General features: G+C 38.9%; 1 protein-coding gene across 1 annotated transcript in view; it reads left to right on the top strand.

Moving 5' to 3' along the window:
• Window positions 1-1,247: 1,247 nt before the first annotated feature.
• lmbrd1 (LMBR1 domain containing 1) overlaps window positions 1,248-13,734 on the top strand; it is a 53,658-nt gene continuing 41,171 nt past the window's right edge. Inside the window, exons 1-3 of the mRNA XM_056435542.1 lie at window positions 1,248-1,322; window positions 2,826-3,002; window positions 4,496-4,559. Of these exons, the coding sequence (XP_056291517.1) occupies window positions 1,257-1,322; window positions 2,826-3,002; window positions 4,496-4,559 (307 nt within the window). The 5' untranslated portion in view covers window positions 1,248-1,256. The remainder of the gene's footprint in view (window positions 1,323-2,825; window positions 3,003-4,495; window positions 4,560-13,734) is intronic.

A 13,734-nucleotide genomic window follows, 5' to 3' on the forward strand; every position in this document is an offset into this window, starting at 1 on the left:
AAACCAATTATAATAAATGGTAACAGTTATAACAACGCATTTGAAATGCATAAGCACATTTTTCTGCTCATGCTTCTGTGGTTTTATAAGCCATTTTTCTCACGGATGGTATTATATGAAACTTAAACTTCAAGGATAGCTGACCCTAAATGTGTTTTTCATCAGACGTATGCCAAAGCCCACTGGCCCTATATAGATAGATAGATAGATAGTGTGGTATATTATATACGACAATAGATAGATAGATAGATAGATAGATACATTATTCATCCCATTGTCAGAATTTGTTTGAAGCAGCAGCAAACATGTTTACATTAAATACAATAAAATACAATAGCAGTGCAGGACATATTACATTTAAGAATTTCAATAATAAAAGGAAATGAAAATTAATGTGTATACAGTATATCCAAGTGTATATAAAGTGAAAGTGGTGCAAGGTTTATTGATGTTGTTCAATTTGAGGAGGATCTAGCCAGAGGTGATTTATTATAAAGTCTAATTGCAGTTGCAGGATTTTTCTCCTTTAAGATGAAGCAGTCTGTGGGAGAACGTGCTCCGCTGTCCCTGCAGTAGGTGGTGGAGAGGGTGCATGGTCCGGGTTATCCAATATGTACAATCATTTCTTCAGTGTCCTCCTCTCCGCCATGTGTTCCTGATAGTTCAGTTTGCAGCCAATGATGGAGCCGGCCTTCCTGACCAGTTTAGTGAGTCTGTTGGTGTCTCCGGCTCCAATGCTGCTCCCCCAGCAGACTACGGAGAAGTACAGAGCACTGGTCCAACAGACTGGTAGAACATCTCCAACATCTTGTCTGTGAGGTAGTCAGTGATCCAGGAGACGGTGGACACGTTGACCCCCACCACCCACAGCTTCTCACTCAGCAGCAGTGGTTGGACGGTTTTGAATGCACTGAAGATGTTAAAGAAAGTGATTCTCACGGAGCCACAGGTTCCATCCAGGTACGATTGAGCCCTTTGCAGCAGTTAGATGATGGCGTCGTCCACTCCCACATGAGGATGCAGCAAATTACAGAGAGTCGACCTAGATTGTAGTGTTGGACTCTGCTGCTTCTGTCTTGCCTTCCTGACCCACCTCCAGTAAATATTACATTGTACACTTCACTAAACGGATGTAACAGTACAGCACACACAGACAATATACACACGCATGGAAATATCAACAGAGACCAGCTGCTCGCGCGCCACCGCGGTGACGTCAACGTGAGCACGTGGTTTTTTTATTGCAGGAAGTGAAGATGGCGGATCAGCAGTTGCTCGCCGAGTCGGCGCTCGGCTGGTCTATTTTCACCTGTATACTTCTGGTAAGCAAGTTAGAGGTTATCTAGTTAGTGGTTTCATTAAGTTCGGTCTGTTACGCGCGTATTGTGAGGTGTTTCAGCGGATGGAGCTATTGCATCTATAAGGTGTGTCAACGTCGACATTGTGTTTTGGCTAACATTAGCCACTACACGGTTTCCTGCTGGGTGCAGTTTAGTATCGGTGTGTATACATTACTATTAGAACCAGGTAGGAGTGTGAAACACAACTACGAGAGAAAAAATGAGGCTTATTTTAATATAGTGTACAGAACATTAACATCTACGTTGATACCTCTCGCCAGCAGCGTCCATCTGCGTAGTGGCGTAACCTAGTTGGGTTTCAAAATGCGCTTTACACGAGTTATGCTCTCCAAGTTGCTGCTGCTGAAACACAGCAAACATGAGTCAGTGTTCCCACCACGGATACCGCAAACAGGTACGCGTCTGACCTCTAAAGACTTCACCGGCAACGTGACTTCACTGTAAGTCTTGGAGTTGGTCGGCCAGGTAATCTGTCGCCCAGTATAGTGCTCATTATCTCAGCTGTCACTCAGTCACGTGGCCAAACCAGAAGCCGAGCAGAATAGGAGCATTAATGCCTGGATGCTCTGCTTCCCCTCGCCACCACACTAGCAACCCTTCTATTTGAACACACATTGCAATGCTTCTTATTGAGATGCAAAGCCTGCGTCATTACCTGGCAAAACAAGCAGCCAGAGGCTTAAGGCTGCAGGTCCTTAATTGATCCTGTCCTTGAGTGGCAGGCCTTGATCTAAAGGGACTGGTTTTAGCAGTGTCCTCACTTCTTACAGCTTGTGTGCCTTGAATACGCCCTTGTCAATTCGGAGACCCTTATTTGCTTCTTTGTCTCGGGTTTCCTGCCAGTTACAATGACGGCCCCTCTCTTTTTTGTATTTTTGCACGTTAGGCAGCAACATAATGCTTCCGCAAATTCATGAAATAATTCAAAGTTGAAAACTAAAAACTTTATTGCATGATTGTCTATTATTTCTGTCAACGTTGTGTTATTTCCTTTAGTCCTTAACAATATCAGTGAGTCTGTGGAGGGAGTTTGGTATATTCAGGCACTTCAGTGTACGATTCCCTGCTTGTGTTAACACTTCGGTTTGAGCAATTATTTTTGGCAATTGTTCAATAGAATAGAAATACAGCACCGCAACAGTGATCATTGCACACACAAAGGTAGATTATATATCATTTTGTTTTTAAAGTTGTTTCAACCCCTGTGTCTATTTAATAATGTATGCAATTACATCTTTAATATTTTAAATTGTACTGTTTAAAGGCTTTAGTTAAATAATAGATGGATTTCCGCCAGCCAACACTGATGAAAAGTTCACCCACATGTACACTATACACTCAGTGTGTAGACTTCAAGTTTTGGATCAGTGAGAATATTACTTGCACACATTCTTATTGTCCTTCAAATTTGTATCAATCTTGAGTTGTTTTAACTTTATTATTAAATGTTTTTTTCTCTGTTAGGTAATCCTTGCCTTCTGTTGGGTCTACATTCGGAAATTTCAAAGTCGGCAGGAGAGTGAAGTTGTTTCAACTATCACTGCAATATGTGCCCTCGCCATTGCTTTGATAACTTCAGCACTTCTACCAGTGGATATATTCCTCGTCTCATTCATGAAGTATCCCAATGGTACCTATAAGGTTAGTATCTGTTATGCTAACCACCAGTAAAATCTATTGGAGAAACGTTAACGAGTTGTCCTGAGGCAGCTTTTAACTTTGCCGGGTAATTTTCTTAGAATTAGACAAAGTGGACATTGTTTTAGTCCAATCTAAAAGCTAATGCATTTCTGGGCTCATACTGGTTTTTTTTGCAAAGTCATTGCATTTGCTTCTATCTATTTGAAGATTTAGCAGTGTGTAATAGCGTCTCAATTTGAACAGCAGGTAATTTCTTTGTTTTTGTGGGTTGTGAGCGGCTGTGTTTGCTCAGGGTTTTTTATGTACCACTTATTCATGACAGTAAAGGCTGCACATGTTAACTCATCAAGGACATAACTCCTTTTTCATCCCTTACTCATTAATCAGACATGATATCTTGGTGATCTCTTGGTGAATTATACTTTACTTTAAGAAGCACAAAAGCAAGTGGTGGCTTTTTTTCAAGTAATTTGCCCAATGTTAATCAGAAAATTTTAAATAACAATTTGACCTCCTTATGAGAAAATCCCATGAGAGCATCTCTCATTGCAGTGAGTCATATTACTGCATAGATGGACACATACTGTAGAATTAATTCTAGTAAAATACAACCTTATGTTGGACATTTTCCCACAGCTGTGCTATACATGAATAAAAAGAGATAAATTCTCCATATTTCCCTCTGTGTGTTTGTTAGGGCTGCAACTAACGATAATTTTAATAATCGATTAATCTGTTGATACATTTTTAGATTAATCTGATAAAAAAAACACATTATTTTTCAACCCTTTATTCAAAAACAGAACTGACAACGCTTTACTGGTGCGAGTTTACTCGCACGACTATTTGTGGTTTAATCGCGTTATTCGCGCCGACGAGGGGGCGTGGCTTATCTCCATTAATTAGCCATCCACCACGGAAGAAATAACCACTATTTCTGCTTTATACTTGTGGAAATCCCACAAACGTCGTAACATCTAACGCCCCCGTGTTCGGGTTCATAACATCACCCGTAGGCTCACACAGCTCGGTGACTTTCACACCGACTCCGTATGAATGACTTCCGCTTCCAGCTCCACTAGAGCAGCAGCAGCCAGTTAGATTCATCAACAACAGGGCATCTCAGCGCTGATTGGCTTTCGCAACGCATCGTTATGGTCTGTCCTCTACCTCTGCTCTGCTCTTTTTTGTTGTTGCTCAACTTAACTTTTTTAATACTCAAACATCTCCGCAATTTATTAAGTGGCGTAATAATCGCCCGACACAATGAATCGATAATGAATTTCATTATCAATTTGTGCCAACTATTTTAATAATTGATTTTTATCGTTGTTGCAGCCTTAATATTAATTAGTACACTATATGTTGTACTTTTGAATGTTTTTTTGAATGATCTCTAATCAAATTGATCTTATTGATTATTATACTTGTGTCATTTGTTTTGCTGTTTCCCAACTTTCCCAACCATGTACTTTTTCTTTGCCAACATCCAGGAATGGGCAGCAAACAACGAGACAAGAGGGCAAATTGAAGGCACTGTGCTGTATGGTTATTACAGTAAGTTCATTCTGTTAATACTCGTCTATGTGGAAGCACCTTAAAAAAACAATTATATAAATATACACACACACACACACACATATACATTTGTTGACAAAATAATAACTAGAGAGGATTATTTACTTGTGAATTTTGAAGAAATTAAACTTTCTTTCTCTGAAATTAACTGTTTTACAATCAATGATAAGTGTGCTTCTTCATTCTACAATATCCACTTTTAATTGATAGTCGTGCCAGTTCAATTACAACGAGGACCCACACAGCAATCTTGGTGGGTTAACGCCTTAACTCTGGGATTTACATTTGCTCAAAAACTACATCAACATATCCGTTTACAAACTCTCACACAGTCTCACGCTTGCTCAGGCAAACTATCTGTGTGAGTCCTGTTGTGTTTTAAATAGTAAGGTTTGAGTGAAATTACATGTGTTTGGGAGGTATTACTAGAAAATTGAGACTTGGATTACACCACATGAGTTGTGTGAGAGTTACTTCACTTTGGCCCAGCAAGTGTTTATTTATGGGCAAACGTTATGAACATACAAACGGATACACACCCACCTACACACAAATCTACACACACCTACACACACCTACACACACACGACTGAACATATAACCTGCAAGTCGAGATAATGGAAAGTACCTTTAAAAAAATGCATTGTTTTCCAATATATATCAAACATTTACAGCGTTTCCTGGCAAAATGACAATTGGAATAAGAGGAATGTGTCAAATAGCAGGCAGCTTACACTAGTCAACCAACACTGTCAATAATATATTACATTTATTGTTGCATATTAAGGAGGCTCAGAGGTTTTTCATTGGATGTGACAGCAGATGGAGCAAACACACACACACACACACACACACAGTATTCCCATCTCTATATTACTGGGGAACACGAGGTGCATTTTTTCATGACCTTCATATGAAGACATTCTAGTATCATTGATACTTTGGCCACTTGGTCTTAATGATAAGCAGCATCACTTGCAGCTTTACACCATTTTCAGTTTGTGTTGTGCATTTCTAAGTCTTCCTCCTTCATGTGAAGGTGGAACAGGATCGACACATCCTGTGCTTATAGATTAAGTTCATGTTTACAAGACCAGAAAGTCAGGATTAGCATATCTGTGGTTAAAACGGCTATCACAAAATACTCTTAGCCGTTGTTGTAACACTCTGATGTGGTCGCAGTTGAGCACCAATTTAAAGACGAGTCACTTTCATTGGCAATGGCTCACGTTAGATTGCCTTCATAGATTGTCGTATTTAGGTTTGAATTGTGGTTGTTTTTTCTATAACCTGTAGGAAGGAAAAATAACATTTGTATCCTTAAAGGGCACATGGGACCCATGGGTTATTTACATATGTGTGTTCACTTAAAGCGATTGACATTTGTCTGATGCTGCTACTGGTTTCACAGTACACCTTTATCAATTTTATTTGTTCATGAAATTTGGTCGCCTCATGCAAGTCAAGCAGAGCTCAGCCCAAATTCAGCCTGAACAGAAGTCCAACAAACCAGAACAAGTGAAAACACCTGGGCAGGGCCTTTAAAGCATGACAAACAGGTTAATGGACATCATAGCTTGTGTTTAGAGATTGTTGATCTCAACAGGACGTACCTGTTTAAATATGGGTTAAATACAACAACAACATTAGAGATGCACTGATACTTTGGATTTTTATATCAATCCGACGTCAGTGTTTAATTACTAAATTGTATGCAGAATCATTCTGTTGTGTGTAAGGCACAACACATATTTACTTAGTATTTATTAAAGTGTTATTATCCATCAATCCAGCTTTTTGAGCAATCTGTTAACAGTATTGGATATCTCTGATAAACAAATGTAGTTCGTCTTTATTTTCTCTTTCAGACTTGTACTAAGTGTTTGTTTACAATCTTTGCAATCATTTCAGGGCTTGTGTTCCTTGCCCTATTCAACTTGGCGAAACAAAGCGACAACAAACAATCTCAATATATAATTTTTTTCCTCTGCAGAAGTCGAGATAGTGTTGCTTTCCAAGAACAACTCTTGGCTCTGAAGACTTGTTTTTGGCTTGAGGCATACTGGGTTGTATCGTTTGTCGAGCGTTCAGTCATCTTTGAATTGTCCTGCACGAATCTCTAGCTATGAGAGAGGGCAGGTCCAGTCCCCAAGGATCATGCCATAATTCCAGTATTTGAGTGTGGTTGCAAATCATGTGGACAGTATCTCGGCCATTTGGCTGATCAATTCCTAACTGAAAGCTATTAGTGCTCCTGAAATTTCTTTATGATTGTCACATTATAGGATAACATGAGTTTGTTGTCATAGATAGGAGCAAATTCAGTCATGCCAAAGACACTAAATCACACGTTTCCTAACAGATGCTGCCTTAAAGTGCCTGTCAGCAACACTGTTATGTACCTTCTGTTCAGAAATGCCAAATGCAAGGAAGACAGGCTCTCCCCTCGCCTAGACAGCCCAATCAAAGAAACCACTTTCCCTCGTAGAATGACATCAGAAAAATTGGCTTTCACAGTCCATGAACACTGCACATGAATCCAGCATTCAAAAATACGATTTCCTACACAAGATACATTTTCTCTGTTACCATTCTCAGTTTGCATTAGACATCCCCTTGAACCCACGCTTTTATGGAGAATTGATAAATCTTGAATGCAGGACTGTTTCTCGCTAGTAGTTTAATTAATTCAATGAACAAATTGCTTGGAATCCATGTTTATGCTGCAACAGTCACACTGTTGTGAAATCTGAAGACACAATCGATACTTGTTTTGAGTGGCTGCTTAAGTTGCTGTGCATCATACCCCACCTCATGCTATGTCCTATACAGTCTTATTCCACATGCATGCTTCTATTCTATACTGTGTGCGAAGTAGGCATTATATTACAGACATAGTTAATTCAAACCATTCACAGCAAATTCATATATATTTTGTTTTCCAAGACACCACACTGCATTCTGGGGGCTAGGAGAGGGATAAGAGGGAGAGGCTTGAAAGAGTTAGCTACCTGCCTCAAGCCTGTGATTAAGTGATCATAGCTCTGGGAGTGTGTGGTGCAGAATAATCTGCCTGTGAGTTTGTTGTGGTCTTGTAACCTTTGGCTGTTGATGAGGAAGGTCGAGTGCTTGTAAAACGGCCTAAAATACTAAAAAGGGAGCCTTCCAGATTTTATTGACGTCGTGCGAAGTTCCTCAAAGCATATATTGGGAATAATGTTAGTGCATTTTAAATTATTGCAATTGCATTTCGAGCTCAGGCATAACACATAACATACGTTATATCATATATTGCGTTGAATTGCTACAGATTGGCTCCTGACTGTGATCATTTGCCCAAGCTCGTTCAAGGTAAATACATACTTTACATACTAAGTCAAATGATGCACATTCATGATGTAGATCTATTTGAATAGTAAAAAACATGTTTGTGACATTTTGAGGAGACTGTGATTTGGGCAAAGTCATACATTGCTGAAAAATATATGATTTTTGCTAATTGTTTTCCCCGGCTATTTAACCATCCGGTTATTGATGTTTATGTACAACCAGGGACTCATTCCTCTCTCCTTATTGAAGGACATTGTTTTTTTATTTGCCAGTAGGTGGAGACCAAGCTCCATGTGTCTCCTTACAAATATAACTTAAGAAGTAGAATTTTATTTATGGCCACATTTGACAGCACTGTCTATTTGTCTCTTCACAAATGGAATAGCGACAGGTTTGAATTCAAGATCTCATATTTTTTGTATTTTACTTCAAGGTGATTGACTTGCATTCAGTCGTGATCACAGCTATTAACCATATTGAGTGATTTAAAAATGTCTCTTCTTTGTTTAGTTCATTTCTGACACAATTTAATGGCCTTATACGACAACTTCTTTCAGTTGTTGGTTCAGAAATATGTACATTTACTGTCTACTGTCAAGGGCACAATGTCATCTTTTCTGCAGCAGTCTTGAATTCACTTTCCTGCTGTATAATTGCCCTTTAGAGTTTTACAAGCACATTGTTATCACACTGGAGGCAATATAGTGACTAATGATAATATAGCACACTTAAATTTTTGCTTCAATACTGTTACTTTTCTAACCGATTAGTATAATTTTCCTTTATCCACACAATTATACATAATGAGAAAAAGTGAATGATATTATGATATGCATGCAGTTTAATCTGCATGCATGTTTATTCTGACGCATTATCAATTTCTGTGAAAGCTCCCAGTTGCTCAGACTCCTTTTCTTGTGAAGGCTACAGTACATGTTACCAGTAACATCATAAGTAGGTCAAGTAAATGCATGTCAGTTGTGTTGCATCTTACATGTATACACAAATGTGCACAAGGACAGTTAATTGCATCAGAATGCATTTTGAGGTTGAGCAAACTGTGATGAAGAGATACCGGCGACATCAAAACAAAACTAATGGCAAAAAATGGGTCGTGAAAATATTCTGTGGAAGTGAAATGGTAAATATTGACTGTAGCTGAAGGTGCAGTTGATACATTTTACCCAGTGTAATATCAGATACAATCTACCTGCACTTTCAGAGGATATACATATCGGTAACTGAAACACCCACTTCCTTTTAGAGCCCAAATAGCTTTTTGTGAACTTTGACGAGCCCTAAGTTCGAAAGCCTTTCAATTCCAGGCTCTGTCCATTTATACATTTCCTTGAACTGCTTAGTACTTCAAAGCAGTGATGCATAAGGCCCTTAAGCAACATGGCAAAATACCCCTGGGACCTTTAAATAAGTCATTGGCTCTGCTCTCTCTCCCTTTTTAATGCCATTTGTAGGGAAGAGGATGCAATCCTCTTGTAAATATCCTGAAAGTACTTTCTTTTTGTCTGCGATTCTTGTCCACGTCCATAGTCTGACTGAATTTTTTAGGAAAGAGGTCTGGTGCTTCTTTTAAAAGTATTCTTACATTGACAATTTGCAGTTATATTTTGAAGGGCAGTTTGATGAGAACATTGTCCAGCGTTCAAAAGACACTTTTCTTGCCGCAATGTACAAAAACCTCAACCGAGGTAAACATTGTTTGCTCTGTCAGCACTTTAGCCGTATTTTGTTCTTTTAGTGCCGTTAGCACACTAAGATGTATTTTGAGAGCTGTTAAATATCGTATGTTATCGACTTTCAAATACGCCAATAGCAATATATATGGAGTAAGCTAATGTAATATAATGTTTGCCATTCTGATGTACTGCTCAGGCTCTAATATTCTATATTATACCAGTGGGTCTGCCCACTTTTTGCTTTAGTCCAGCTTAATATCGCTTCATCAATTAATTAAACACTCTTATGCTAAAACATTACAAGGCCATCACCAAATGTTTATAGCCACCTTTCTTTAATTTGTTTTGGCTTCCCTTATGACTACATTGGGGTCCATGCTATATTTGAACACACTAACTATATTAAGGATTAAGGGTTAACATTTATTATTCTCTACTCAGTCAGATAACATGATGCAGCATAAAACAATCGCAACATGTTTTCTGTGAACTATCTTTTGAGGAAAGTTGTTTGTGCTCAATCAAGCTATAGAAATAATGTTTCGGACGCTGGACCTTTAGCTCAAGAATCAGTTGATAATGTGATGCATTACCATGTCAATCCTATAAAGCAGGTATACTGTATCGGCTCACTATTTGTATCCTTCAAGGCTACTTGAAATTGATGGTCCCTACTTCCTGCAACAATGCACCAGGAGCCCTGTGGAGTCCATTTGGCCTACTGGGTACACGCTGGCTGCTTTTCAACCCAACAAAATATGCCATTGAGCGATGAAGTGAAACAAAACTATAGAATATGACGACAGCGTGTTTCATCTGGTGACAGTCCGTTGTTAAGCAGATGGCAACAAACTAGCTGGAAATAAGCTATACATAGTCTGTTAGAAGTCTGGATTTACCTGGGTTTACAAGTTGCTGCCATCTTAAGTAATGTTTGAAGTCATCATAATAAGTGTTACAAAAATCTGAATTCTACAGATTTCTGTCCAGAGTCTGTTGGGCAAAAACATGCAAGCTTCTTTTCTTCTTTGTATAGTGTAGAGATGTCTCAGCATATGTGTTATTACAGTTATGACTTTCCCATGGCAGAGGTTGCACACTTCTTTTCTGTTAATCTTTTCAATTTTATCCAATGTATTCCACATTTGCATGGTCATACACACGCATGTGAAACAAGGAAAGTGGAAGCGTGAACTTGTTGATTTAGCCCCGCTCTTTCTTGGCTGTATTCAGATTGTAAACATAGTTCAAAGCAGCAATTACGGAGCGCCTCGGTAACCAAACACAGCGCATGCCACGCACCTGCTGCATCCGCGGTTTGATTCCAGCCATTTCTCCAGTCTGCCTCTACACTGTCCTCTGCCCAGTGAAAGCTGAATACAGCCAACAAAAACTGCTTTAAGGATGACTCCAAAACATACCCGCAGCAAGGAGCCTTGATAATCCATCATCTTATGAATTTCCTTTGTCTTGAATGTTATCAAACATCTGTTTACTCACTCGGCCATCAAAATCAGAGCAACACAGGCAGTCCATTTGGATTCCTTCATGCTACCTTTCAAATTGAGCTTTACTATTCACTTGTGTTGTATCCCATGTTTGCCCCTCCCCCCAAAAATATAGCCTTCCCTGATTTGTTTTTAAACTGAATAGTTTCATTCCTTCCAGCAAGTGTCTGTACATAGATATATTTTCATCAGTTTCTGGAGTCCTTTTGTTTGTCAGTGTTTCTGTGTGAAATCTCACCTGGCATTTAATTTTCACAGAACATTTAATACTGTTTGCCTGTCAGCAAGGGATAAGAGTCCAGGTGCTAATGTCTGTGGAGAGGCACAGCACAGTGAGGACAAGGCTCTTATTGTTCTCATTAAGGGTGAGACTACTGCTCTGTATGATAGTTTTAATGGTTGGAAACTGCCATGATTTATTATTAAAATATAATGAAATATTGACTTCTGCCTATGTTGTTGTCCTCTCACATTATTAACCCAGCTGGCACTCTATTTGTAGATAAAGGCTTTTCTAATCCATATTCTACGACAAAAAACTTTGAGAATATGTTTCATTTGTTTTGTATGACTACATTGGGGTCCATGCTATATTTGAACACACTAACTATTTTAAGGGTTAACACATATTTATTATTCTCTACTCAGTCAGATAACATGATGCAGCATTAAACAATCGCAACATGTTTTCTGTGAACTATCTTTTGAGGAAAGTTGTTTGTGCTCAATCAAGCCATAGAAATAATGTTTCGGACGCTGGACCTTTAGCTCAAGAATCAGTTGATAATGTGATGCATGACCATGTCAATCCTATAAAGCAGGTATACTGTATCGGCTCACTATTTGTATCCTTCAAGGCTACTTGAAATTGATGGTCCCTACTTCCTGCAACAATGCACCAGGAGCCCTGTGGAGTCCATTTGTCCTACTGGGTACACGCTGGCTGCTTTTCAACCCAACAAAATATGCCATTGAGCGATGAAGTGAAACAAAACTATAGAATATGACGACAGCGTGTTTCATCTTGTGACAGTCCGTTGTTAAGCAGATGGCAACAAACTAGCTGGAAATAAGCTATACATAGTCTGTTAGAAGTCTGGATTTACCTGGGTTTACAAGTTGCTGCCATCTTAAGTAATGTTTGAAGTCATCATAATAAGTGTTACAAAAATCTATGAAGTCAAACAAAACCATAGAATATGACGACAGCGTGTTTCATCTTGTGACAGTCCGTTGATGGCAACAAACTGGCTGGACACTCGAGATGCTACATGCAGGATCAGCATCCATAAGTTAGTCTCCCCCCAAAAAATTCAAAATGTTTCATTAGTTTATTTTCTTATGAGTAAATTCAGATCCATGATATATTTGAACACAATACCTATATGAAGGCTTATGGGAGGACAATCAATGATGTATTCCCTTCTCTCTGTCAGGGGGATACATGTACTAAACTTCTGTCCCTAGTCAGGCGTTCTTCACAGTAGATCTGCTTGGAGTAATGGATGATACATGGTAAAGCAGTATGACCTATTCTCTCAGTATGTTAATATGCATGCTGTTAAGAATAATATTACCCATTGCTTTAAGCCACAAGCATATTCCAGCGGCTGCATACTGTGCATGGCTTGCATTTATTGGCTCCTAGTGTCATCCTAAACTCAGTTTCACTGGCTGTAAATGAGTGTAAATGGATGTGTGAGTGGAGCAATGAGCATGTGTTTATTGGAAGTAATGCCTTGTCACAATCACAGCTGGCAAAAAGCAAGCCACGATTACAATGACATTCATTTGTCTGCAGTAGAGAGAGCATTTTGTGAAGTGTAGTCCAACTCACAGGGGGACTTGTTGGTACTTGATGGCGGCAATTAATTCTTGACTGTTAAGGTGGTTTGCCACATGTAGTTTGAATTTTAACTGTGGTACTGATGTTATGGATTAAATGTTTATCAAGACCAATCTTTCAATTTCAAATAGTTGCATAGTTTATCATGCAATAATGGCATGTTTGCAGTTGTTTTTTCTTATGTGTCAGCCTGCATCTCTTATACATTAATGGTTTGAACTCTGTTTTGATTGTGTTTTTAATTTAGCTGACTTTAAATCAAGACCAAACTTATAAATTCAAGCTGTTTTTCTCCTTGCACATTATTTTATTTGGTGTCACTAATGATTCCCGTTATCACCTCACGGCGTCATTGCGTTGTGCCAACCATGTTGTTGAGAACACCTTTGTGACATCTTTCCTTTGGGTTATTTTGGGGTCATCTGTGCTGTCTTCACCAACATCCATTTGCTGCAAAGAGAAAAGCCTCCAGCTTGAAATGGCATATTTCTATTTAAGTGTTTTTTACCCACATCTTCGCTCTATGAATTTCTAATGAATTTTGATGTTGCTATCTTCTCTAAAAAAAGCATTTTGCACAGGAAGAACCAAACAAGCCAAACAAGGCTTGGATCAGAAAAAAGCGAGCCCTTTTACCAAGGATGGCTGTATTCGGTCCACTGTGTCAATCCATGGAGAAGATCAAGGGCTCTAGGAAGAAATCATTTTCTGATTCAGACTTTTTTTTTATTGCAATGGTCAACATTGAAATAAGACTGATTAACTGCTTTGTGTGT

The sequence above is a fragment of the Pseudoliparis swirei genome, chromosome 17 (genome assembly GCF_029220125.1).
Source record: "Pseudoliparis swirei isolate HS2019 ecotype Mariana Trench chromosome 17, NWPU_hadal_v1, whole genome shotgun sequence".
Lineage (NCBI taxonomy): Eukaryota > Metazoa > Chordata > Actinopteri > Perciformes > Liparidae > Pseudoliparis > Pseudoliparis swirei.